This window comes from Leopardus geoffroyi, chromosome A2, assembly GCF_018350155.1.
Source record: "Leopardus geoffroyi isolate Oge1 chromosome A2, O.geoffroyi_Oge1_pat1.0, whole genome shotgun sequence".
NCBI lineage: Eukaryota > Metazoa > Chordata > Mammalia > Carnivora > Felidae > Leopardus > Leopardus geoffroyi.
This window is the reverse complement of record NC_059331.1, coordinates 14,886,884-14,914,723: the sequence shown is the minus strand read 5'-3', so window position 1 is coordinate 14,914,723 and position 27,840 is coordinate 14,886,884. Positions and strand designations below refer to the sequence as shown.

General features: G+C 49.9%; 1 protein-coding gene across 8 annotated transcripts in view; it reads left to right on the top strand.

The window, feature by feature from the left end:
• The window catches only part of ZDHHC3 (zinc finger DHHC-type palmitoyltransferase 3), a 60,346-nt gene that overhangs the window by 5,915 nt on the left and 26,591 nt on the right, over positions 1-27,840 (top strand). Inside the window, exons 1-2 of one of the 8 annotated variants that reach the window (XM_045492591.1) lie at positions 541-861; positions 12,638-12,967. In XM_045492591.1, coding sequence (XP_045348547.1) covers positions 12,662-12,967 — 306 coding nt within the window. In that variant the 5' untranslated portion in view covers positions 541-861; positions 12,638-12,661. Of the gene's footprint in view, positions 1-540; positions 862-10,958; positions 10,981-12,637; positions 12,968-27,840 lie in introns of those variants that run through there. The other 7 variants (XM_045492594.1, XM_045492595.1, XM_045492596.1 and 4 more) reach the window with 7 other exon arrangements.

The window sequence follows — 27,840 nt, the reverse complement described above, 5'->3', positions numbered from 1 at the left end:
AAAATAAACATTAAAAAATATATAGTTATGGATGAAGACACTGAGGTCCAGGGACGGCAACTGTCTTGCCGGAGATCATGAGATAGGAAGCTGTAGGAGTGGGAATAGAATTCTGGCGTCCTGACTCCAAGCCCAGTATTCATTTAGCACTAGCATCCATCTGTCTCCAAGCCCTCAAATAGGTGCCAGAGAGCCTGTTGCCTTGGTAGGCAGGGGCTACGGACTTGGACAGCCTTGTTCCTTGGTCCCGGGCTCCTCCAGGGCTCCGCTCTTGCATGGCACTTACTGATGTCTGGGATAAGTGGTATCAGACATCTGAAAGCTAAATGGCTGTCCTGCTTGTGGCCCGGTGCCATTGCAGTGACTGTTTTCTCGTTCTCTCTCGTAGCTCTTCTCCGATCCCTCCAAGGGCTTTGGCTTTTAGTCTTTCAAAAAGCCAAGCTCTTGCCTGGGTGATGTCACAGTGGCTGCTTGTCCGCACATGGCACAGTGTGGGGACAGGTGCCGTTTTCAGCACCCTCAGGTGGGACCCTTTGCTGCTTGGTCTCTGCCTAGCATGGGGGGGCTTTCTCCCCGAAAAAGCGGCGTGCTGGAACTTGGCCCCACAAGAAGCATTCCCCACCAGAAGCAGGTTTGAGGGACCCAATCTTAGGGTGACTCTCCTGGCTGAAGCTTCACATCCTTCCTGCTTCCTAGGTTAAGGCAGGATCAGCCTTCCAAATGTTCGCCGGTGCTCAGCCAGGGCCCCACCTGAGAGGACAGAATGCTTAAGTTCAGGCCTGGGGCCTGTGAACGCCCCCACACGTGGCCCAGCCGATACCGCCACCTCCTCATAACCGTGTGTGGGCAGGACACCAAACAGTAAGTCCCCCAAGGTCACGGTGGAGGCCCCAGCACACCTCTCCCTTTGGTTTTCTAGTCATGGGGCAAAATGAATGGTTGTAGTGAGGCGTAAACAGCAGGCTCTGGAATGAGAGCAGGCTTGGGAGCGTACCCTATCACCTGCTTCTTAGAAATAGGAACTCAGCGGGGCGCCTGGGCGGCTCAGTCGGTTGAGCGTCCGACTTCGGCTCAGGTCACGATCTCGCGGTCCGTGAGTTCGAGCCCCGCGTCGGGCTCTGTGCTGACAGCTCAGAGCCTGGAGCCCGCTTCAGATTCTGTGTCTCCCCCTCTCTCTGCCCCTCCCCTGCTCATGCTCTGTCTCTGTCTCAAAAATAAATAAAAACATTTTTAAAAAATTTAAAAAAAAATCTTGCTCAGTTGGTTGAGCATGACTTTGGCTCAGGTCATGATCTCACGGTTTGTGGGTTGGAGCTCCTTCATCGGGGGTTCTGTGTCAGCACAGAGCCTGGAGCCTGCTTCAGATTCTGTGTCTCCCTCTCCCTCTGCCCCTCCCCCACTCATGCTCTGTCTCTCTCTCTCTCTCTCTCTCTCTCTCTCTTTCTATCTGTCAAAAATAAATAAACATTAAAAAAAAAAAAAAAAGAAATAGGAACTTAGGCAAATCTCTCCATGCCTCGGTTTCCTCATCTCAAAGGGGGATGGGAAAGCCAGGGTTTATATCGACAAGATCGAGTAGATGTGCAGATCAAACAGGATGAGACCTGTCTAGCGCCCAGCCAGATGCCTGGCAGGTAGTAGACACCCAGGAAGAATCCGGACCCCGCCCTGACATTCAGCGTGCCCACCCGGACAGAGGCCAGAAGGCAGTTCAGGGCCAGATGAGACCACTGCACCTGATTACTAAGGGTTCACATTCAGTGAGAGTAACACACTCTGACCCGTGTTGAAGGTAGCTAGGTTGGTGATCCATTGTTACCTTGGGAAAGAGTTTGCGGCTAAGTTGCAGATTTCTGGAAGGAGTTCCTTCAGGGAGATGGCAGCACAAGCCAGTGGTAGATACCGTCCACTAGACCGAGAGGGGAAGTTAGCCCCCTCTCTAGATGTTGTTTTGGAAGTTGAACTCACTCCTGGAGCTTGCCTTCTTTTTTTTTTTTTTTTTTAATTTTTGTTTTACATTTACTTATTTTTGAGAAACAGAGCGAGACAAAGTGTGAGCAGGGGAGGGGCAGAGAGAGAAGGAGACAGAATCTGAAGCAGGCTCCAGGCTCTGAGCAGGCGGTCAGCACAGAGCCTGATGCGGGGCTCAAACCCACGAACTGTGAGATCACGACCTGAGCCGAAGTTGGACGCTCAACCGACTGAGCCACCCAGGTGACCGTAGAGCTTCATTTCTTTACCTATCTATAGAGCGGACTGGACCACAGGGCACCTCGGTGCCTTAGTCAGTTGAGCGTCTAACTCTTGATTTGGGCCCACAATTCGTGGGTTCAAGCCCTGTTTTGGGCTCTGTGCTGACAGTGTGGAGCCTGCTTGGGATTCTCTTTCTCTTTCTCTCTCTTTTTCTTTCTCTCTCCCTCTCACCCACCCCCCAAAAAACAGGCTGAACCAGAGTTTGGAAGAGGTCAGGTAATTCCTACAGTCTCTTTCTGAAAGGCTGTGTGTTAAAAAAAATTTTTAATGAAATGCTTTATCTATGTCCTCCCTCATCATAGGCATTTAGTTCATGTTGGTGCATGCCTGAAGACAGCACTGCATGTTTTGTCTAAAACTTATATTTTCGACAAAATCTCAAATGGGCTTCGATTTCCTCATCTATGGAACAGAAGGAGTTTGACCAAAATCGAATAGATGGTCTTTAAGGTTCCTTCCAGCTCTAAAATCCTGGCCCAGACAGTGATTTTTATTTATTTATTTATTTATTTTATTATTTTATTTAAAAAATTTGTTTTAATGTTTATTTATTTTTGAGAGAGAGAGAGAGAGAACACGAGCAGGGGAGGGGCAGAGAGAGAGGAAGACACAGAATCCGAAGCAGGCTCCAGGCTCCGAGCTGTCAGCACAGAGCCCGACGCGGGGCTGGAACGCACGAACCACGAGATCATGACCTGAGCCGAAGTCGGACGTTTAACTGACTGAGCCACCCAGGCACCCCTGATTTTTATTTTTTAATCAGTTAATCTTATGCATGGTCTTGTTTAAAGTCTCGTGAATTTTCCACATTGTTATCACATATCACGAAGCATACCTAGAAAAGGAGAACGTAGAACGTGTTACCCAAACGAGTGTAGTTCCTACTGATCCCCAACGTTTGTGACCTATGTTACGGCATCCTATATGCGGGTATGTGTTTCTTTAATAGATCTAGAAAGTCACAAGGTGGTGAACTAGTGGAAGGAGTGTTAGCCCCCATGAGCTGTCCAAATCCCAGACTCTGTTCTGAAACGAAGGCCTACTGTTAGAAGTCTGAGTGTGCACACAAGTGGGTTTTAAAAGAAGGTGTGGCCAGGGGTACCTGGGTGGCTCAGTCAGTCAAGCACGGACTTCGGCTCAGGTCATGATCTCATGGTTTGTGAGTTCAAGCCCCGCATCGGGCTCGCTGCTGTGAACACAGAGCCCACTTGGATCCTCTGTCTCCCTCTCTCTTTGCACCTCCCCTACTTGTCCTTTCATCATAAATAAATAAGAAAGAAAGAAAGAAAGAAAGAAAGAAAGAAAGAAAGAAAGAAAGGCCAGTTATGAGGCAAGAAGGCAAATTTAGCTTACTGACCACTACCTGATTTTCTCCGTAAACTTTAATGTCTATGGGATTTGGCTTGGGGATGTAATGTTTTACCGTTTTGTTTTGTTTTCTTTAAGTGTTTTGTTGAAGGTTGAGTATGTCAGAAGACAAGAGGCGGGCAGAGCGTGACAGACCCTCCACGGAGGGAGGAAATCGTGTAGACCTAGAACAGGCCAGGTGCTTTCCCTGCCTGGACACCCTCCTTGGCTGGCAGCTTGTGATACAGATGATAAGGCACCTTTCCTTTGAACCACACCCTTACCTTTTGGGGAAAAAAAAGTTTAGTGACTCATTTTGGTTTTGGTTTTGTTTTTAATGAAATATATCAAACATAGTGATTCATGGCTCATTTTTTGTTTTTCTGAGAACCATCTAAAAATGGGCATAAATTTGGGACTCCTGGCTGCTTCAGTCGGTAGAGCTTGCGACTTTTTATCTCGGAGTTGTAAGTTTGAGCCCCACACTGGGTTTAGGGCTTACTTAAAAATAAAATCTTCGAAGGAAAAATAAATGATAAAAAATGGGTATAAAATTTGCAACCCTTTTAGATCCTAGCACAAATTAAGAGAATTGTAGCTCCGATTAATTCATCTTTTACTTTGCTTCAGGTTCCTTTCTAAAGCTTCTAGGATATAGACCATTTATTCATCTTTGAAATTGTAGGGCTGGCTTTTGAACGCTTTTAAGTCTATCACTCTGAAATGTGAGAAATTCTAAAAGAGGCAGACACCATATTCTTGAGACAGTGGAATTTAAACCAGGAAGGTTATTGATATACCCGTTAAGATGAATTTCTTAACGTTAACATGCATTGAGAAAAATGGTAGAAATATCAGAAAAGATGCTACTTTCTTCCAGGGGGCCTTTTAAGGGATTGTAGGGGTAGACAGAGTTATTTAACTGCAGTAAAAGTTACTTTAGTTGAGAGTGCAACATTTAGGGCAAGTTCAAGAGGATACAAGCCAAGCCCCACCCCCCCCACCCCCGGCAATTCAGCATAATACTAGATTTATTAACATGTTAACTATTCACCTGAAACAAATTTTGACCTAAGCTAAAAGCCTTCTAGTTAAGGGTTTCTACTACCTTGCTATGTTCATGACATCTGCTAAAGAGGGGATGAAATTGAGTTTCAACTATATAGTTCCCACTTGTAGGGATCCAGAAAGCTTAATCCTTAAAAAAAAAAAAAAAAATTGTTTTTTGAGTATTTGGATGATCCTTTTCTCTATGTCAAGGGAAAAAAATTGCACCTGATTGGAGCTGATGAAGCCAGACTGCAGACAGATATTTCATACAAGCCATAATGGTTGGGTTTGTTTATGCTGCTTTAAATCTGTACAGTCCCAAAACCTTCTTCTATGCTGTGGGTGACTGCATGCGTGGATGTGAGAACGTGAGTGGGTGTGGTGTCTTAGGAAAGTAAAATTCACAAAGTACGTCGAGATGCTTCTAAGGATTTTAGATCTAGCTCCGCTGATCCATGACTTCAGTATACGATCTTACGTCATGAAAGCCGGTGAAGTTGGCAATCTGAGAGGATCTGCCGTCCCTGGGACCCTTGTTGGGTTGAGAACAGTTGAGTTTGGGGACTCTGATACATCCATCACAGAACTTGGATGTCATGGCTTTGATCCTTGCGCATTAAGCCTGGGCTTTGGGTCAGTTGTCTTAGGGCAGGTGACGGATTTATAAGGATTTGTTCCTCATTCAACAAACGATGATTAAGTCCAGGCACTAGATCCGGACTCTTCCCATCGCTGGTGGTCAACCTGCAGATGGGCCACAGGGAGATGGGGCCTGTGAACTTGGCCTTAGCATCAGCCTCTCAAACCCCTTTGGTGTGTGGCTCCGCTGTGGATGGGCAGCACGGGAACTGAGTCATAAGTGGCATCCCGCAAAGCCAACGCCACACCCCAGTCCCTGGGGCTTGTAGGGCCCCGGGCTGCATTTCACTAACCACATTTGTGTCTGCCTGTCTGTGTGAGTGGAAGGGCACACTTGTGGTCAGGGATAATGAAGCACGTGAGTTGTTGATGGATCTGGAGGCAGTTCTCCGGACCAGATGCAGTGGCGTGTGTTTTTGTTTTTGTTTCAGGGAATTAACGCTAATTTCAGTCATTTCTTGCTTTTTGTTTCTGAAAGTCTAAGAAGGAAGGCTAGAGGATTTCCTTAGATTTACCCCACACTGCCCCCGACAGAGCTCAGATGGTCATTCTGCCAGTGCATCTTCCTTCCCGTGTGGATCTCTAGCTCTAGGGAGCCTCAGAAGTCCTCTGCTTCTGTGAATCCACCTCGGGCTTCCTTACCCCCAGGGCTTAGTCCCTCTGCCTTTCTGGGCCTCACTGCACTCCTCTGCCAGGCGGAAGAACAATTACTTCGGGCCTGGATTACGTGTGGACAAGCCAACTCTTTTTAATGCTACAGAACCCTTGGCCAAAAAAACACAACACAATTACTATAATTAAAATTGCAAAATGATCACTGTTTTCAGTCTTTCTTCAGAAACAACATGGAAGAGGAACAGAAAACCTCCTTCCACCCAGCTGGAACTCTCACCTGTTGCCTGAGTGCCTCTCTGGGCTCTTTGGCCTCTCGTGGACTCTGAACCCTCTCGTCTGTCTCGTCTTTCTTGCCTGTCAGCAGTGCCCAAGTGGCCTTACTAATAGCATGAATACCATCCTTAGAGCTTTCTCAGAGACTGGGGTGCCTCACCAGTACCCCCAGGGTGAAGTCCCAACTCATCATGAAGCTCAGGGCCTTGTAAAACAGCCTACAGAACATAACCCTGCCTTTAAAAAAAAACTTTTTTTAACGTTTATTTATTTTTGAGACAGAGACAGAGCGTGAACGGGGGAGGGGCAGAGAGAGAGGGAGACACAGAATCGGAAACAGGCTCCAGGCTCTGAGCTGTCAGCACAGAGCCCGACGTGGGGCTCGAACTCACGGACCGCGAGATCGTGACCTGGCTGAAGTCGGACGCTTAACCGACTGAGCCACCCAGGTGCCCCAACCCTTCCTTTAAAGCTTCATTTCCACCTAACACCCCCACCCCCTGTGCCCAACACAGCCCAGGTGCGTGCACACTCATGCACAGCACCCTGGACATCCGGCTCCCCCGGGCTGCATCACCACTCCCCCTGCCTTTGAGCAGAACACTTCACCTGGCTCCGTGGCCTGCTCAGAGCCCCTCCCTTTAGATGTCCTGGCCGGGAGAAAGCCTATTTATCTCACTTCTGGGCTTTGTTTGCTTTGGGGTGGTGCTGTTTGCCTCTCCATTGTGCTGTTCATTAGAAACCTGCGTGTCAGGATCATTGTAGGGTGGGTCTGTGCAGTTTCTGTATCTATTCACTCAAGAAATATTGATTTGAGCATAAACTCATGAGATACCAGGCTCCAATGCTAAACGAAATGGGACCTGCAGGTTAATAGAGCAAATAAGACTGGTCTTAGCAGATGGGAGCTGGAAGAGAAGAATGGCAGGGCCCGAACAGGGCAGCACACACACATTATTGCCCTCACCATCCCTTGTGTGGGAGCCCCCTGCATAGTTCCTTACATATAGTGGCTGCTGCATGAATATCTTTCTGAATTGAAACAAATTGAATTGAAGACAGAGTTAAGAGGGTAAACAGGGAAAAGGAATGAGATGAAAGGGGTGGAGAGGGAGAATGGAGGAGGCTGCCCCTCCGAGGGCCTGAGCTGGCAGGCAGGATTGAAGCCTCCCCCCCGACCAGCTTCCTTGCGTTTGCGCCCCAGAGGCCTGAGCAAACACTTCGTGCGCGCCCCAGAGGCCCGAGCAAACAGTTCTGCCCAACTCTTGCAAGCAAGGACTCTCACATGGGGAGTAGGTTATGGGCCAAGAGCCACTTCTCACCCCCAAGGATTAGAGTTTCCCCAATTCAAACTAGAAAAGGAAAAGAGGTAAGCGTTTGGCTTTTCGAGTGTTGTCTTCAGAGGTAGAGTGAAGGGAAGGTGTGCAGTTTGCTCCAGGTGAGTTTTCCCCCGTGTTTCTCAGATTCTCAGTTGGCTCATTGAAGGAACAAATCCTTACTGGCACACTACTGCATTGCTCTTAAGGGGCCTGGGGGTTAGGTGCACTTTTTATAGCAGTATGCCTTGATTGGTTTTGAGCAGGGTATTTTGAGACTCTAAAGTGTGGGTTAGAGTGTGAACTTCAGCCCAACACTTGGTGTGTCTAGCTCTGCCTGGTGTGCCCTTGGCCGAGTGCTTTCCCAGATCGCAGACTGTCCCTCACCCACGAGGGGCAACAGGACAACAGAGCTCCTCTATACACATCTGGTCCCACATTGTTTAAGGATGGAACATTCCAGTTACTTAAGAAAGAGTCATGGCCCTCCACCTACTTCATAGTCCTACTTGGTGCACCCTCCACCATCTAGAATATGGCCATGCCCCTGAAAGTAAGGCACACGGGGCCTCCAGAGGTAGGCCTTTTACTCAAGGCATTTTACTCCAGCATTCGTGTAATGACACGCATAGTAAGTGGCCACTATGTGCCAGGCCCTGGGCTACTGAAAAGACATCCAGCCCATAGGAACTGTTTGGTGGGAGAACATAGCACCTTCCTAAAGTCCTATTACCTAAAAGGAGTACCCTTCTGTTACAAAGAAATCTAATCGTGGTTTAGTTTCATTTGTTTTCCAGCCTTCGGCCCGTCAGTGATCATAAATGGACAATTTGTCGGGAGCCACTGTAGACACAGAAATGACAGTAGCCAGCAATGGAACAGGAAGACAACCATACAAAGGAGACGTTAGAATTAAAATTACAGTAGTCTGAACAGGCCAGCTGGTGTGAGGCCGAGAGCCCGCAGTGAATCTCTGTAACCCCTGAGGACATCATTACCTAACACACTCCAATAATTGATGTTCTGGGTAATGAATGACCTTAAGTCACTCCAAAGAAATGCACGGTTATTGTACTTAAGACAGGGACAGCTATCAGTAGCTTTTTTTTGTCTTTATCTTACTTGCATTTTTTATTTTTCATTTCTATCTTAACCATCCTAATGGTTAAAACGTGGTTACGGGGAAATTTACTTCTGCGGAAAGGCCTGTTCCTCAGCAAAATCACACATATGAAACATCACCCCAATTTACTCATGTTGCCATTTGTGTAGTCAAGAATGAGTAACTGTCAGAGGACAGAATACAGTCAACTAGTCCAAATATACTGTGAGCATAATTTCATCACTGGAAATATCTGAATGGGAGCATCGTTCTAAAATTTATTTGCAGTGATCGTGCATTTCAAAAATTCACATGGGGCACCTGGGTGGCTCAGTCGGTTAAGCGTCCGACTTCAGCTCAGGTCATGATCTCCCAGTTCATGAGTTTGAGCTCCGCGTCGGGCTCTGTGCTGACAGCTCAGAGTGTGGAGCCTGCTTCCTTCCAGTTCTGTGTCCCCCTCTCTCTCTCAAAAATGGATAAACATTTTTTTTTTTAAACGTTTATTTATTTTTGAGACAGAGACAGAGCATGAACGGGGGAGGGGCAGAGAGAGAGGGAGACACAGAATCGGAAGCAGGCTCCAGGCTCTGAGCTGTCAGCCCAGAGCCCAACACAGGGCTCGAACTCACGGACCGTGAGATCGTGACCTGAGCTGACGTCGGGCGCTTGACCGACTGAGCCACCCAGGCGCCCCAAAAATGGATAAACATTTAAAAAACACACACACGCCTTTCTGATCATTGAAGAGTTTGATGGAGTACACAAGTGAGCTGACGCTCAGGCTGCAGAGGACAGGAGGTTATGCTGCCACAGACGTTGGAGGGGTGGGGCGAGTTGTGACCGACCACCAGTGTCACACTGAGCTGCTCAGTGGGTGGCTAACAACGGCCTGAAACCGGAGGTCAGCAAACTTCTGCACAGAGCTAGAGAGTAAATACTCCAGGCTTGCCGGTCAGCCAGCCTCCCTCACAGCTGCTCAGCGGTGCCAACGCAGGGCAAAAGCAGACATAGACAATATGTGTCCAAATGGCATGGCTGTGGTCCAATACAACTTTATTGGTTTAGAGCCTGAGTACCCACAAATCTGTACGGCAGCAGGAAAAACCAAGGGAATAACATGGGCATTGTCAAAATGGGGAGCTTTGATCAGCTTTCGAATCACTGTGGGGTTTCATGGGATTTCAGCCTTCCACCTGTTGGCTTCCACCTGTTGGCGGAGCTTGGAATTTTAGAATTTGCTGGGCCCAGGTCGAGTCCTAGACATCCCTGTCTACGAGCTCCTGCTGTCCTTCCGTGTGGTGCTTCAGAAGGCATGCTTGCATCTTTCATGCCTCCGAGTTGTCACTGGCAACACTGATTGCCATTGTCTTGTGGACAGCACTGGCTTGCTTTGTTAGAAGATTCTGGTTGGTGGCCTATTGGGAACTGCTGCTCTTACTCATACTTGGGACGGTCATTCCCTGTGTGTTGCGACTTCTCTTTCCTCAGCTCCCAGCATAAGGTACCCAGCATGTGATAGTCCCTATTGAGTATTTGTTGAGTCGATGTTGCTTTGGACAAGTACACACTACGCGTTTAGCTGCCTTTCGGCCACCAATTCTCCGCCGTGCTGGGAGGGGAGGCCCTGGCCTTGTTCTTTCATTATTAGTCTGTGCAACGTTTGACTCCAGAACGTCTGTCATTTTGAGTAGTAGTTACTGCTGTCCCCTCTCAGCTTTCTAGACACATCCGTACTCATCATGATGGTAGCGTATTCAGTCCAGATGCTGTTTCTCTGTGGGGGAAGCAGGCAGTGGAGGCAGAAGGCAAAGGGTGAGAAAAAGCCAACACAACCGTTGAAAGTTTGCACTTGCCCTTTAGAGCCACGGTCTTCAGAAAAACCCACGTCGCCAGTGCTGCTTTTGAACGATTTCCTCTGCTACGAAGTGAGTAGCGTTCTCAGAGGACCAAGATGTCCTTTGCTGTGCAGCGGGCTGTGCTACGGCGGCTTCTCCGCGGCCCCGCCATCAGGGTCAGCCCCCCGCCGGCACAGTGTCTGACTGAGAAACCCATCTGGTGATGCAACAGGCCGCCACGTGTACGATAAAGAATCGGAGAAGGGAAATCTGTACTTGCTATGTGTTGTGGCGCGTGCCGTGGACAGATAGACTTCATTATCGATCCTTAGCTATTTCATTGCTGTCTCCAGAGACGCGAGCTGCAGCCGTTAGGAAAAAGGGGCGTGTTGCTCAGCACTTGTTTAGGAAGGAATGGACGTCTTTCCTAGAGACAATACGTGCGTGGCGTGTGAGGGCTATTCCAGGCCACGGGATTCATCACGGGCACCTCCTGCTCCATCGGCCCTCACACCAGCCCTTTGACGAGGAGGCTGGGATGAGGAGGCAAGTGAGGCGACCAAGGCTCATGGAGCCCCACAGCCAGGCGGTGCGGACACACTGTTGGACTCATTGTCCAACATTCTCCACTTGACCCCGTCACCCAAGAGGAGGGCAGAGCTAAGGGAGTCTCTTATTCCCGGAAAATCTACCGTTTTGGCCCTAGGATTAAAAAGCCTGGTTTGTTTCGAGAACCTTCCCTATCTAGGTTTTGCCTTTACCATCAGTTAATGCAGTAGTAAGTTAGCATGTCTTTTTTTTTTAATTTTTAATGTTTATTCATTTTTGAGAGAGAGAGAGAGAGAGAGAGAGAACGAGCGGGGGAGGGGCAGAGAGAGAGGGAGACGCAGAATCTGAAGCAGGCTCCAAGCTCCAAGCTATTATTAGCATAGAGCCCCATGTGGGGCTCGAACCCACGAACTGTGAGATCATGACCTGAGCTGAAGTCAGATGCTCAACTGACTAAGCAACCCAGGCCCCCCCCCCCCCCCCCGTAAGTTAGACTGCAACTTAATGGTTGCAGCTTAAGCCTGGTTCTGGGGAAGCAGGTACTCTCGTTCTGCTCATCCCTGTTAACCGCAGACAGCCTCAACATCAGTCTCTGGGTTTGTCCTTGGTGTAGAGGCAGCAGTGCTAACACTGAAGAGTTTTCCCAGAGTGCTTGGCACTCTGTGCCCCATCTTGCCTTTGAAGTCACAAGTGGAATATAATCTGTTGAGACACTGTCTTCCCAGCAGACCCCTAACAAATGAAGAGACCCGCATTCTAGTACCACTTCTGAGCTGGCGTCCTGTGTGGAGCTGTTGGTCTGGCTGACCTTGGGTGAGGCATTTGCCCTTCAAAGGCTCCCTTTTCATTATCTGTCATGCGAAGGCTTTGGGCAAGGTGGCCCTATTTTGCAAAGGCTAAGTTAACTCTCAGAAATAGGGAAGAGAGCTGAGAACTCACTTTCTTTTTTTTTAAAGGAAACTCAGTGCCCAGCGTGGGGCCCAGACTCACAACCCCAAGATCAGGAGTCACATGCTCTAGCGGCCAGGTGCCCCAAGAACTCACATTTTATTTATTTATTTAATTATTATTATTTTTTTAATGTTTATCTACTTTTTAGAGAGAGAGAAAGTGGGGGAGGGACAGAGGAGAGAGAGACATAGAATCCGAAGCAGGCTCCGGGTTCTGAGCCGTCAGCACAGAGCCTGACGTGGGGCTGGAACTCACGAATCGCGAGATCGTGAGCTGAGCTGAAGTTGGACGCTCAGTCAACTGAGCCATCCAGGCACCCCAAGAACTCACATTTAAAATTTTTTTTTTTTAACATTTATTTATTTTTGAGACAGAGAGAGATAGAGCATGAACGGGGGAGGGGCAGAGAGAGAGGGAGACACAGAATCGGAAACAGGCTCCAGGCTCTGAGCCATCAGCCCAGAGCCCGACGCGGGGCTCGAACTCACAGACCGCGAGATCGTGACCTGGCTGAAGTCGGACGCTTAACCGACTGTGCCACCCAGGCGCCCCAAGAACTCACATTTTAAATGAACAGAAGGTTTAGGCGGCTTTCCTGCAGGAAGTTCGCACATCGACACTCATGGCTCACTTTGGAAAGATAATTTTGTCAGGTCTCCTTGATAACAAGACAACACCAAATTTCTGGGTTCTTTCTTCTCTTCCAGATGCCAGTATGGACAGAATAGCTTATGATGCTTATCCCCACCCACCACTTCCGAGACATTGAGCGGAAGCCAGAATACCTCCAGCCGGAGAAGTGCGTCCCACCTCCCCACCCCGGTCCTGTGGGAACCATGTGGTTTATCCGCGACGGCTGTGGCATTGCCTGTGCCATTGTCACCTGGTTTCTGGTCCTTTACGCGGAGTTTGTGGTCCTCTTTGTCATGCTGATTCCATCCCGAGACTATGTGTACAGCGTCATCAACGGAATCGTGTTCAACCTGCTGGCCTTCTTGGCCCTGGCTTCCCACTGCCGGGCCATGCTGACGGACCCCGTGAGTATGTCTGGGCTTGTTTTGACCAGCCCACACTCTGCTCCTCTGGTCCTGGCATGGCCGCAGCCTGCATGTTCCTTCCCCTGGACCTCGGGCGTGTGGAGATCAGGAGGGCCAGGGCTGGGGTGGGGAAGTAGACTCAGGGCCCCCGGAGGACGCCATCTGTGCCACAGCTTATCCGTCTTGGTCGAATGATTCTGTCCGTATACTGATGTAGACGTTAATGGAGGCTGCTCCGGGAGAGCTCCGGTCCAGGTGAAATCCAGCCTCTAGTTAGAAAGGCTCAGCCCGATAAGCATGGCGACTGGGGGCCGGTCATCAGAGTGGCAAGCATGCTCGGGGGCCGGGGGGAGTTTGGTCAGGCCGGGGCTTCCCGGTGAAGACAGGACTGCAGCTAGGTGCTCTCGAAATTAAAGCCGTATCCAATTCCAGGAACCTGCACGGAAATGGCCTTCACTTTGTTTGGGCGAGGCTCGCCTTTTCCTGAAAAGCTGGACAAGCCTGTTTCAGGCCGCAGCAAGTGCCTCTTGGTGAATATCTGTGGGGAAAGCCGTGGTGTTCTGCCTGAGGACTTAGCGAAATATACCAGCTGTGCAAGTGGCCATTGAATGTCATGTACCCTGGCATTAAATCCTCTGTTCCCGTTCATTATCTTGTGTAGGGAAAGGAGAGCGCGTGATTTGATAAAGACCTCCTGTGGCTTCATTGTTTGAGTGCGTGGGACGAGTGTGTTTAAATTAGGAAAGGGAAGACACCGCTGAAGGCAGTGGCCACACAGACTTTGTTTCTGTGAGCCCCGGGGAAAGCACACTAGAGACCCTGGGTCCCGGGCTGGTTCCCTTCTCAGAGGGCTCCGTTTCTTGCGGGTTCAGGTGGTGGGTGTTACCCCATCCCCCGGGGAGAGCAGCTTTCGCAGCTCAGTTCCGCGTCCAGATAGCACCTCTTCTCGCGCCAGGACCATCTGCGGGGTCACCAGACAGTTGGCGCCCGAAGGAAACCAAGTTCAGATTTCCCCTGCTATCTGGGAGTAGAGAGTTCCCGGGAAACCTTTCATAAGCTAGAATCACATAAAGCAAAGAAGCAGTTGCCGTTTTGTAAGAGCAAAACACCCTCTTCAGATTTGTTTCGGTTGGCAAAAACAGGCACTGAAGTAGGTCTCTTGGAAAAGCAAAGCGACGTAAGGAGAACGGTTTATAATTGAGGGGAAGCCTGTGCCCGGTTATGATCGGGGTGCCCTCTGTCTAGAGAAGACGGGTGAGGCCAGCCCTGTGCGACTGAGGCTGTGGCAGGGGAAAGCGCCAGTTGCCGTGGAAGAGCAAGGGTGGGGACGTTCACCAGTCTAGGCGGCGATGGCTGCGCCGCACACCCAAGCCAGGTCTTGTGAGCGCTGTGTATGCTGTCGGGGGAGGTGACGGGCGGTAGGGAGGGAGGACACTGCTGGTGTGCCAGGCAGAGAGAGTAACATGGACAAAGACACAGGAATGCAGGCATGTGGCTCCTCGAGGCCCCCAGGAGCTGTTTGCGATGGTGGGAACTTAGGAGGGCGATAGGTTTGGGCTGGCGGTGTGGGCGGAGTGCCAAAGCAGTTGGGTGACGAGGGGCAGTCTAGAGCCCCTGAGGATTTTAAATAAAAGAGTGGCAGCGTGCCTGGGTGGCTTAGTCAGTTAAGCGTCGGACTTCGGCCCAGGTCACGATCTCATGGTTGTGAGTTCGAGCCCTGCATCGGGCCCTGTGCTGACAGCTCGGAGCCCGGAGCCTGCTTCGGATTCTGTGTCTCCGTCTCTCTCTCAAAAATCAATGCACATTAAAAAAAAAAAAGTGGCAAGATGCAGGTGTCATTTTACAGGGATCACTCTGGCAGTGGTGAGGAGGAGCCCTGGGGGCACCGCGGGATGGGATCCAATGAATGGCATGTGCATTGAGTGCCTCCTCTGTGAAAGGTCCTTTTTGAGCAATGGACACAGCTGTGAGCAAGTCAGACCAGACGCCCCTGCCCGCCTGAAGCTCGCGTCCCGGCACAGCGGTCAGGCAGTGAAGACATATGAGAACAAGGGAATTTCAAATAGCGATGAATGTTTTAGAGACAATCGAAGGGTGTGACCGAGGTGATGTGGCAGTCAGTGACTTTTCTGCGGCGCAGGGGGCCTTCTTTACCTGAAGGGAGTCTGAGAAGACCTCAGAGCAGTGCCACCTGACTGAGACCACGAAGCTGTGAGTCAGGCAAACGAAGCTTTGAGGGCAGAGCCTTCTGGGAAGAGGAGAGAGCAGGTGCAAAGGCCCAGAGGTGGGCGCGTGCTTGGGGTGTTTGAGGAACAGGACTAAGACCTGGGTGACCAAAGCGTGGGGAGTCGGGGCAAGAGGAGCCAGAAGAGGTGGTAGAAGCCAGATTGGGCAGGACCCTGAGGGCCTCACAAAAGTTTTGGTCTTTACCCTAAATGCAGCAGGAAGCCATCGGAGAGGCATGATGTAACCTGATTTTTTTTTTTTTTTAATGTTTATTTAATTTTGAGAGACAGGGAAAGAGACAGAGTACGAGCAGGGGAGGGGCAGAGAGAGAGAGAGGGAGACACAGAATCCGAAGCGGGCTCTGGGCTGTCAGCACAGAGTCCAACGCGGGGCTCAAACCCATGAACTACGAGATCATGACCTGAGTCGAAGTTGGACAGTTAACCGACTGAGCCACCTAGGCGCCCCGGCATAACCTGATTTTTAAAACGACAGTGCCTTGTGCTTGTGATGGAGGTGGGGCAGAGACCCAGGAAGATCACCGGGATTGCAGTGGCCCACACAGGACGGGGTAGTGGCTCAAAATGGGAGCTGTGAATCTGGGCAGAAGCTATTGGATTTGGAGTATCTTTTAAGCCACTAATTCTCAAACCTGGCTACACATTGGACTACTTTAGGGAGCTTTGAAAGAGTACCGGTGCCCGGGCCCCGCCCCCAGAGATTCTGCTCTGATTGGTTTGGGGCAGAGCCCTGGGTGTTGGGGTGCTTTAAAGCTCCCAGGTGTCCCTTGTGTTCAGCTAGGTCTGAGAAGCTCTGTGCAGAAGGGTTGATTGACTGAATGGAGAGGGACTGGACAGTGTGCCGTCCAGAGCCTTCACTTGAGCAGCTCTAGGGGATTATTGGTGCCATTTAGTAAATGGGAACATCTAAGAGAACAGGTTTTGGAGAGAAATCAAAGCTTCTGTTCTGGCCAACTGTGTATTACACATAAGCAGAGATGCCAGGTAAGCAGTAGGTGGCCAGGTGGAGGGTCAGGATCAGACAGCAGGGTTGAGGTCATTGGTGTCTAGAAGGCATGTGAGCCAGGGAACTGGATGTCAGGAGGAGGGCAGCTGGAAGGCTTCTGCCCTGGCATTCACGCCTGTGTCCTTTTACCCCATATTGACTTGCGTGGCCTCTCCAGGGATCTCCCCGGTCTAGCCCCTTGCACTTGGATGCAGGAGCGAATGGTTCTCATGGCTTCCAATCCCAAATGAATGAGAACCAAAGACTATTCCTCAAACACCAGTCTGCTGCTCATTCGTGTGTTTCGCTAGTGGCCCCAAAGAAAACTGGGCCCCAAAATGAAGCAACTCAAACATGTCCTAAATACATGCCCCATCTCACCTGCCTTTCCCCTCCCAGCACATGACATGTTATGCAAAACCCGGTGTGTACAGAGAGAGTGGGAGGCCCTGGGGCCGAGTTGGGAGCCTAGATCTCACACTGAAAACAGATCAACCCGGGGCTCCTTGCTAACACTGCAGGGGGAGTCTGTTTTTAGAAAGGTGTCACTGAGGGGTCTAAGGAGTTCCCTAACAGGATTATAATGTTTTGTATCTCAGGAATTCACGCTGTATACGGTCCTGCAGGAGAACCTATATGCAAAGGTTATAAACAACATATAACAACGTATGCATTGTTTCCCATTTGGGTTTGTTAGTATTGCTGGGTTATAATTAAAGACAAAAAGTCTCTCACAGTCTTCCGCAAACAGTTAACAGACTGCTTCCAGCTTTGAAATTCTTCCTGCAGTTGTAACAATTGCAGTTGAACAGTTGCAACCACCCCCAGCTTTCTGGACCATTTAGCAATCATTTCCTCCAACACAGTAGGAAATGGGTCCATGTAGAGCTTGAGCAGAAAAGGGAAGAGGGAAATGGCGCACAAAGGTGTGAATGGCCACCTTGGAGGTGAGGTTCCCATGGGAAATGGGGTAAAAAGGACAGGCCTGGAAGGAGAGAGAAAGAGGCCAAAGGGGCCTCACTTGGCAGGGGTGCTGGCCTAGAGGTCACAGGGTGTGGGCAGAGCACAAGTCAGATCGGTGTTTGGTATCTGGTGCCCTCTCCTTGCTCGCTCTAAGAGGATGTGATGTCATCAAGGAGCTTTTTGTGTTCCTGAAACACTTAAGAGGTCCAGAGAGGCTCTGAGTGCCTGGACTCCGAAACTCTTATCTTGGTGCCGGTCTCCCTCCCCGCCCCACCCCACCCTCCAATTTCATCACTTCTTCCTTTCCCTTTGCAAATCCATTTCAGTGCCTCATCCTGTGAGCTTCTTCAGGAATCCCGAGGGATTCCTGTTAACATTTAGATCTGGGACAATGTCTGTCTCCCGGAAGACAGTCTTCCTGCTTAAAGCTGGAAGGCGTAGCTTGTCTCTTTCTGTCCTGGCTGCCAGGAAGCTCAAAGCTAAGCGCTTCCTAATCTCGCAATAATTGTGTAAACCCTTTTGGTCATTTACTAACTAATCGTTTACTAACCTCATTATAAACTGTCTCAAATCTGAGGGGCCCCTGGGTGGCTCAGTCGGTTAAGCATCTGACTTCAGGTCAGGTCATAATCTCGCAATTCATGAGTTCAAGCCGCTCGTCATTGGGTTCTCCGCTATCAGCACAGAGCCTGCTTGGGATCCCCTGTCTCCTTCCCTCTCTGCCCCTCTCCCCTCAAAAATAAATAAACATTAAAAAAATTTTATTTGATTTTAATTTTTTTTAATGTTTATTTTTGACACAGAGAGAGACAGAGCATGAGCAGGGAAGGGGCAGAGAGGGAGGGAGACACAGAATCCAAAGCAGGCTCCAGGCTCTGAGCTGTCAGCACAGAGCCCGACGCGGGGCTCGAACTCACAGACTGCGAGATCATGACCTGAACCGAAGTCAGGCGCTCAACCGACTGAGCCACCCAGGCGCCCCTAAAAAAAAAGTTTTTTTAATTATCTCGAATCTGAGATTTGACAAAGGAGGCCTATAAATCAATTTAACTACATTGTTAAGGAAAAGAAAATTCATCAGTCTGTCTGTTGCTGCCTCTCCCTCCCTTTGAATCCCGTCTTGTGAACACCTTGCTGTAGACAGACCTCGCGTGACTATCCCAGACCACTGCAGGCCACTGATTTTGGTTTCAGCTGCCGAAACCCATCCATGGATATCAGGACTCACTCCATTGTGCAGTTCGTGTGTCCCCTCCTGGAGCCTCTCTCGGCGACGTTATCGATCGCATGTTGCGTGTGGAGTCAGTTAGCAAGTACAGTAAAACCTTGTGTGCTAGCATAATTCATTCCGGGAACATGCTTGTAATCGAAAGCACTCGCGTATGGAAGCGAGTTTCAAGAACTGTTGGCTCGGTTGTGATCATGCGACGTTCAGCATCACATACCACTCACATTGCAAGACATCGCTCATTTATCAAGTTAAACCTTATTAAAAATGTTTGCTCATCTTGCGGAACGCTCGCTGAAAAAGTTACTGGCCATCCAAGGTTTGATGTATTTACTTGGACCAGCGGCAAGATGGCATGGTGGCAGGCCTGCAGAAACAGAGGAGGAATAGCACCAGGCCCTTCCCCCCAGCATGCCGGGTGAGGGTGGAGGTACTGACCCATTCCCCAGGTCAGGGGACTTGCCAGATCAGGGGGTAATTCGAGCCGGCTGCTACATCCTCCCTCATGCCAGGCAACATCTCATAGCTGTCACGGAGCAACTTAGAAACACCCCCTGAAAAATCTTTAGGGCCCCAGAGAGAAGCGAGTGACCCATTTAGGGATTACCTACCTCCACCTTTCTGTGAAGGAGACAGGTGGCCTGTGACACAGGCCTGAGGCTGGTCACCATGTTCCTGGCAGAGCTGATGGAGAGAGAGTTTCTGCCTGGACAGCAGGTGTGCTCACATCTCCATCCCAGGGCCCCTGTAACACTTTAGGCAAGTTTCATCCTTGTTGCTTCAAATACATGAGGATATTGAGGCCTTAGATTTGTTGGTATTTCTTTGGAAGTTTCTCTGTTGCTTTTTTTTTTTTTTTAATGTTTATTTATTTATTTTGAAAGAGAGAGCACAAATGGGGAGGGGGGGAGAGAGAGAGAGAGAGAGAGAGAGAGAGAGAGAATTCCAAGCAGGCTCCATGCTCTCGGCACAGAGCCCACCTCGGTGCTTGATCTCATGAACCGCAAGATCATGACCTGAGCTGAAATCAAGAGGCAGCCACTTAACTGACGAAGCCCCCCAGTCACCCCTCTATTACTTTTCATCATGTCCTTTTTACGCCATTATGTTGTCCTAGATACTTACTGAAACGGGCCTGCTTCAGTTTTTGAGAGAGAAAACATATGCACACACGTGCACATGCACAGGGGGAGGGCAGAGAGACAGAGAGAGAGAGGGAGAATCCCAAGCAGGTTCCTTGCTGTCACTGTAGAGCCTGATGCAGGGCTCAATCTCACGAACCGTGAGATCATGACCTGAGCATAAATCAAAGAGTTTGACCCTTAACCACCTGAGCCACCCAGGTGCCCTGATACAGGCCTGTTTCAGTCTTAATGGTAACATGCTGATACAGTTGTTGGCAGAATAATATTATGGCATCAGGGCAGTTTGAAAAAGCCTCTTCAGGGGCGCCTGGGTGGCGCAGTCGGTTAAGCGTCCGACTTCAGCCAGGTCACGATCTCGCGGTCTGTGAGTTCGAGCCCCGCGTCAGGCTCTGGGCTGATGGCTCAGAGCCTGGAGCCTGTTTCCGATTCTGTGTCTCCCTCTCTCTCTGCCCCTCCCCGGTTCATGCTCTGTCTCTCTCTGTCCCAAAAATAAATAAACGTTGAAAAAAAAAAAAATTAAAAAAAGAAAAAAAGAAAAAAAAAGAAAAAGCCCCTTCAGGGCCCTTAACAGCAATGTCCGATAAATACATACGTTGTCTTCTGATGGAGGTGAGGGCTCTAGACTTGGATTGCCTGGGTCTGAATCCTGGTTCTGCCATCTGTTAGCCATATGACCTTGGGAAGTTGCTTCATTTCTTTGCTTTAGTTATCTCATCTGTAAAATGGGTAATAACAGTCTCTGCCTCACAGGTTTATTGGCGGAATTAACTGACAAAATACAGTAAAGCACGTGGAACGGTGTCTGGCATAGAGCACTCCATAAATGTCTGTTGTATCATCATTATCATTCAGCTTGGTTTGTTGAATACACGCTCTGTGGCAGGCCCTGGGCAATTCACTGGGGCTGCAAGTTGAAAGACATTGTCTCTATCCTCCAGGAATTTATAGCTGTGGAGGAGAGATCAGTGTGTACTTAAACGATAGGTGTTGAGACCAATAAATACAGGCTAGACCAGCACAAAAGCCAAGTGATGGCTTCTCTCTTGGGTGTGGCCTGGGGCCACGAGGAGGAAGGCAGAGGAGGTGATCCCTGAGTGGGTTTTGGCTCTGGTACAAGAGGCAAACAGGCTGGGCAGAGGTGCTGATGTGAGTCCCTGGGGGGTACAAGGTGAAAGTCTCGGAGAGCATGGTGCCTTTGGGAAGCCGCAGGTGGTCCACAGCCGGGGGACTGCTGGGGCAGGGACAGGGGGAGACCCTGGGTCAGTGGTCTGAGGCTGCGTTGTGGTGGCCCTGCTCGAGCCCTGACCGGGACCTTGGACCCTGGGCCGGGCAAAGGCTCTGCGAAGCCTGTGAAGGTGTCCAGGCAGGGAGAATAGTATGATCAGATTCCCATTTTAGAAAGTTTACTCTGGGAAATAGGAGAATAGGCCGGGGTGGGAGGTGGCTCTAACATCTGGGGCGCGTGAGGATGGGCCGGAACAAAGGCCATGACAGCGGCTTGGAGGGGAGGATATGGGATTCGAGGCACGGTTTGGGACAAGAGTAACCTGGTGGAGTAGGAGGGGTAAGGGGTAAGCGAGGGTAGATAGAGGCGCCACGGGCCAGGGAAGTGAGAATGGGAGGGGCGGTTTGGAGCGAAAGGAATGGATTCAGTTGTAGCATGTTGAATCTGGGGGGTTGGTTTTCCTCGGTTTTAATGTCTCTTGAACAACCAGGTGGAGATGTCTGCAGCTCGAAAAGAGGCCTGAGTTGGAGCCCACGATTGGGCATCACCACTGGGTGTGATGGGGGAGGACTGTCAGCAGGGGGCGGGGTGCAGAATGAGCAGGGGACAGGGCTGGTGGGGGATCCCTGAGGAACACCGGGGTCCAGCATGGGTAACAGCCCAAGGGAGAGCAAGAGGCAGGGGGACACCCAGAGGGAGCAGAGCAGCCTCAGGAGAGAGTGACAGAAGGAGGGACTGGTGGTCACAGGAGATCCAAGGGAGTTGAGGGCCTAGAACCGACCTTTGGGTTTGGCCACAGGGAGTTGCTCAGTGACCTGGTGACAGGTGTTCCTGGTGTGAAGACGACAGGCACCAGAGAGCAGTGAACCAGAGTCAGGGACAGATAGTAGAGACAGAAGTGCACACGACCTCGACAAGCTTAGCTGTGAGGGGTGGGAGGGCCCGGAGTGTGCGCACAACATGAGGGAGAAGCTTTGAGCTAAAAGTCTGGGGCCCCTGAAGGCCAGGATTAGCTGGGACCCTCACCCTCCAAGCTGGTGGTTTATCCCAGCTGCCTCAGTTTTCTCTGAAATAGAAAAGGAAGTAGGTGGGGGCTGAGGAAGGTACTGGAAGTTTGGGCTAGCCCCTAAGGGGAATGATTGACAGAATCATATCACACCTCCCTGCCCCAGATTTAAACGGATTCCACTACGGGACCAAACATATATTTGAGGAACGTCTGAGTATCATGGGCCTATAAATTCTTTAGTGTCTTTAGCTTGCTGTGTGCACAGAGAAAAGACTGGAAGGATATGCTCCCAAATGTTGATTATACAGATCTCTGGGCGATAAAATCAAAGGGTAGGTTTTTCCCTTTTAATTTTCTCGTCTATTTTTTTTTAATCATGAAGAAGTATTACTGTGGAAATGAGGGGGGGAAATCGGTACATTGTGGTCTGCCAGGCTGCAGTAGCCTGGGAGCCTCAAGACAGCCCTGTGAGATGCATAAGGACGGAGGGGTGGGCGGTTCTCAATAACGCAGGCATCACAACATTGGCAGAAATGTCTCAGCAGGCCTATCGACTCCCTGCCGTCTGTCCAGAATGGTACAGAACGAAATTCCTTACCATGAACTAATCACAGGAAGTTCTGAAGTCTGTGGAGATAAGCACAGGAGATAATATTAAGGAAGGAAGGAAGGAAGGAAGGAAGGAAGGAAGGAAGGAAGGAAGGAAGGAAAGGGAGGAAAGGGAGGGAGGGAGGGAGGGAGGGAGGAAGGAAGGAAAGGGAGAGAGGGAGGGAGGGAGGGAGGAGGAAGGAAGGAAGGAAGGAAGGAAAGAAGGAAAGAAGGAAGGAAGAAAAGAAAGGGGAAGGGAAGGGAAGGGAAGAAAGGAAAAGACGTTGGAGGCAAAGGCAGGGAAGCACCTGTGTCACAGGATCCTCTGTCTCAGGGACTGGCCCAGCTGGCCTCTGGGTCTGAAGGATGGACTTGCTGGGCAGATGGGGTCTTGCCTGGAAGGGAATAAGCCTTCTAGGGGATTTATGTAAATAGAGTCCTGCTGGAGGGGACAGGCTTTTAAAAAAGCTGAACTGTGGGGCACGTGGTTGGCAGTTGAGCATCTGACTGTGAGCTCAGGTCATGATCTCACAGTTCGTGAGTTTGAGCCCCGCATCGGGCTCTGTGCTGACGGCTGGGAGCCCGGAGCCGGCTTCGGATTCTGTGTCCCCCTGTCTCTCTGCCCCTCCCCTACTCGCTCTCTGTCTCTCTCTCTCTCTCTCTCTCAAAAATTAATAAACGTTAAAATAAATAAATAAAAATTAAAAAAAATAAAAAGGCCACGCTGTTACATGATGTGCCCTGGTCTGGAATAGCAGGCAATAATGAGAATACCAGAAGAGAGTTCTGATTGCCCTTTGCAGTTTAGGGTTTTCCTCTTGTAGGCCTTTACGTGGGGCCTCCTGAGGTTTACAGCAAATTCTGGGACCTTAAAAACTGGATGTGGGGGGAAAATAGCGACCTGAGCCTTCATTTAGGAAAACTCTGCCCCATTGATTTATCTCCTTGGGCAGACGATGTTCCTTAGGGCTTTTCCTTTGTGCATGAGGAGTGACATCCAGTTGTGGTTTTGTGCCTTCAGGATTCATACAAGTTCACACGATTGCCCAGACTCAATGACCTTTTGCATTAAAGAGCATTAATGTGGCCTTCTGGGCTTTTGTGGGGCCCTCTCTGCCTGGGCCAGAGCCCTTCCCAATCCCCTTTTATTTTTTTTATTTTTTCAAAGGGTTAAGAACATTTTTTTAAGTTTGTTTATTTATTTATTTTGAGAGAGAGAGAGACAGCATAAGTGGGAGAGGGGCAGAGAGAGGTGGGGAGAGAGAGAGAATCTCAAGCAGGCTCCAAGCTGTCAGTACAGAGCCTGACGCAGGGGTTTGAACCCACAAAGCCGCAAGATCGTGACCTGAGCCAAAACCAAGAGTCGGACACTTTAACTGACTGAAGCTACCCAGGCACCCTCCTTCTGGATCCTCTTTCAAAGTCCACTCATCTGGGTGGTCGGGGTCCAGCTTTGCCCTTGTAAAGACTTCCAGGCCCTAGTGCCTCAGGGCAGGGCCTCAGATATCTCAAGATGAGATGGTCATAGCGTTTTGAATATAAAATTCAGTTAAGTTGGGCATATTCCTACTTTTGGTAGTTCCTTCCTGAGGTATATTTTTATGCTTGTATTTTTTTTTTTTAAAAATTTTTAGTGTTTATTTTTGAGAGAGAGAGAGAGAGAGAGCAGGGGAGGGGCAGAGAGAGAGGGAGACAGATGATCCGAAGCAGGCTCTGTGCTGAGATCAGAGAACCCGACTTGGGGCTCAGACTTGCTAACCATGAGATCGTACCTGAGCCGAAGTTGGACACTTAACCGACTGAGCCACCCAGGCGCCCCTTGCCTGTATTTTTAATGAGTTTCTTTCTAATTGCAAAAGCCACATGTTCATATTAGAACATTTAAGAAATATGGTCAAGAAAATGCAAATAACCTGTGATCTGACTATGTGAGATATCCATTAATAATTTGGCACATGTCTTTGTCTTTATATATATATATATATATATATATATATATATATATATATACATACATACAGCTGACCCTTGAACAATGTGGTATGAACACTGCACGGGTCCACTTATACACGAATTTTTTTTTTTTTTTTTTTTCAACGTTTATTTATTTTTGGGTCAGAGAGAGACAGAGCATGAACGGGGGAGGGGCAGAGAGAGAGAGAGGGAGACACAGAATCGGAAACAGGCTCCAGGCTCCGAGCCATCAGCCCAGAGCCCGACGCGGGGCTCGAACTCACGGACCGCGAGATCGTGACCTGGCTGAAGTCGGACGCTTAACCGACTGCACCACCCAGGCGCCCCGACACGAATTTTTTTGATAAGAACAGTCCAGTACTGGAAATGTGTTTTCTCTTCCTTATGATTTTCTTAACATTTTCTTTCCTCTAGCTTTATTTATATATAGTACTATATAGTACTATATACTACTAGTATATAGTAGTATATTATATTACTATATATAGTAGTATATATATCCTACTATATAGTGTAGGATACAAATAATGTACAATATATGTGTGAGTTGACTACTCACGTTTTTGCTATTCTGGTCAACAGGAGGCTATTAGCAGTTAAGTTTCAGGTGAGTCAAAAGCTATATGTGGATTTTTGGCTGCACGGACCCCTCAGCCCTGCATTATTCAAGTGTCAACTGGGTCTCAGATCTGTTCCAGAATGTCTTATATGCCATATACTCTTTGGAAGTCTATGTGTGCCTTTAGCCATCTGTCATAGATGTTCTCCATGCTAATAGCTGTATAGTTTTATAGCATATTTAATGTCAAGAAGGACGTCCTAAATGGCATCATACATATCACAGAGTCCTCACCTATCAAAGTTTGTTTGCTCTTAAAGTTTCTTTTTTTTTTAATGTTTTTATTCATTTTTGAGAGAGAGAGAGACAGAGCCCAGTGGGGAAGGGGCAGGGAGAGGGGGAGACAGAGAATCTGAAGTAGGCTCCAGGCTCTGAGCTGTCACATGGGCCTCAAACTCACGAACCGTGAGATCATGACCTGAGCCAAAGTCAGACGCCCAACCGACTGAGCCACCCAGCGCCCCTGCTTTTAAAATTTCTATCATAGGCTTTTCTGGCATCTGACGGCGTTTTGCAGACTAGGTGGGGTTTTTTCCTACTTTTGAAAAAAAAATTGTAATGAAACATATGACACAGTTGAAAGGGCATGAAGGATAATACAATGATATGATAATATGATATCTCCACGCCCCCAGCCTCATACATAAAACATTACAAAGGCGGTTTAACCTCTTTGTTTCCCCCCCCCACCCCCACTTTTCCTCTCCCAGCCTCCCCACCACCACGGAGGTGACTGTTATTCTGAATCACATGTAGTTTTCAGCATCTTGGTGCCCATAGTGCCTGTGTATCAGGATCCACATTTCTAGAAGTTTCTTTTCAGGACCTCATCTCTGTCCCACTCAAAGTCCTGAGCCTCCACCAATGAGAAGAGCATTCACGTGGATGAGCATGCCTTTGGCTTTTCTGGGCTCGTGCTTGTCTGTTGCCCCATCGGCCTCAGGCAGACCAGTGGGGAAGCACAGCACCGTTCCTAGTGACATGTCGGCCACATGCTGCCCATCTCGAGTGTAAGCGGGTCCTTAACGAGACAGGAGAGCAGAGAAAGAGCTGGTGACGAAATGGTCAGCAGGGGAAAGTTGGGGGGGGTGGGCGCCAGCAAAGAGCCATATGAGGAGAGGGTGCATGCTGGCTGGAGACCCCAGAGAGGCACCCGAGGCCCTCTTTGAGACAACTTGCAAGTCTTCCCATAATTGAACTGTGGTCCTGAGTTTTTTCCTCCGCTGCCTGGGAGACACCCCTGCGCGTGCCCTCTGGCTCTGGTGCTTCTGCTCTATCCGTCATCCTCTGGACAGGCCACCTCTGGCCACTGCTTGGACTGCCTCCGTCCCCAGGTGCCCCTGTCCTGCTACGTCCACCAGGATCCTCCTGGCCTTCCCGCCTCCCCTAGCTCCTGATGCACCAGTGGCCGTGGCTTTGGCCGGGTGCTCAGCCTCCTTGCTGTGTCTGGGCAACTGGGCATCCGCCCCAGCAGCTGTTTGGGACCCAGGCCCCCATCACTTCCGTGCACTTTCCCACAATGCTCAGTGTGGTGTAGACTTTCAGGAGAGGGTCAGTACTTGATTTGTCTTTGCAGTTTCCATAGCTAGGGTCTTTGTCCCCGTGAGTCATTTTTGTAGCAAAAGACAAAACTCCAGCTCCCTGGTCTGTACTGCTTCTTCAGTGGCTCTTCCTATCCCAGAATTTCTCCTTCGTGGGAAAGGTGCTGACACCCCGTCTTCCTCCCCTCTAACCCGGGAACCCCTCGCTTGGCCTGTTACAGTCCGTCAGCCCTGAAATCCCCACCTACCCACCCTAGCCGACCGCACTGCCCCTCACCCGGGCCCCTTCAGGACTTGGGCGTGGCCCCCAGTTCTGTGGTCAGATGTTGCGTCAACTTCCCTGATGCTGGTGTCCCGTGGACCCCCACTGATGAGCACGGCCTCCTGTCACCTAGACCTTAGGTGGGGGGTGTGGAGCAGTCCCATCCCAGAGCCATGACTCGACCGAGTGTCAGGCCCGGTTCTTGATAGGGAGCTGGGCCACGCTGCTGGAGCCCCCCAGGCTGGCACCCTGAGCCCCCTTCTTTCTTGTCCTGCTTGCTTTCACTGCTCCTTTCACCCCGTGCTAAAACTGATAGACCTTTTCCAGGCTAGAGGCTCTGGTGCTGAATGAGGTAGACCCATCATGGAGCTCCTGGTCTAGCATAGTAATTCTCAGCCCTGCTGAGCGCTTTGTAAAAATGCGGGTGTCCACGCACCCTGACAGTTTTGTGTGGTAACCCCGCATTAGAGTCGAGGCATCCGGAGGTTGTTACAGGCGCAGTGTTGCGTCCAACACCCGGCCAAGAGCACAGGCTACCTGCCTCGGTCCGTTTGGGCTGTTGTAACAAACTACCAGAGACAGGCTGGATTAGAAACAAGAGAAAGTTATAGTTCTCGCAGCTCTATAGGCTGGGAAGTCCAAGATCACGGTGCTGGCAGATTCAGCCTCTGGGGGAGGGCCCACTTCCTGGTTCGCAGACGGCCATCTTCTCGCTGTGTCCTCACATGGCAGAAGGGGTGAGGGAGCTCTCAGCAGTCACTATAAGGGCGCTAAGGCCCAGGGCAAGGGCTCCACCCTAGTGACCTGACCACCTCCCCGAGGCCCCACCTCCCAATAGCACACACTGAGGGTTAGGAATTTGGGAGACACATTCGGTCCTTTGTTGTGCCCTGTGCTGAGCACTCTCTCTCAAGCTGGCCCCCTGCCCGTCCATCCAGCCTCCCCTCTGCCTACCCTGGATTCCACCGTGCCGATTTTCTCACCAGCCCCCAGACGGGCCGGGCTCACTCTCACCTTTTTGTCTTTACCTATGCCCCTCCTCTGGCCAGAATCCCTCTCCTCCCTCGGGACTACCTGGCATGTCTTAG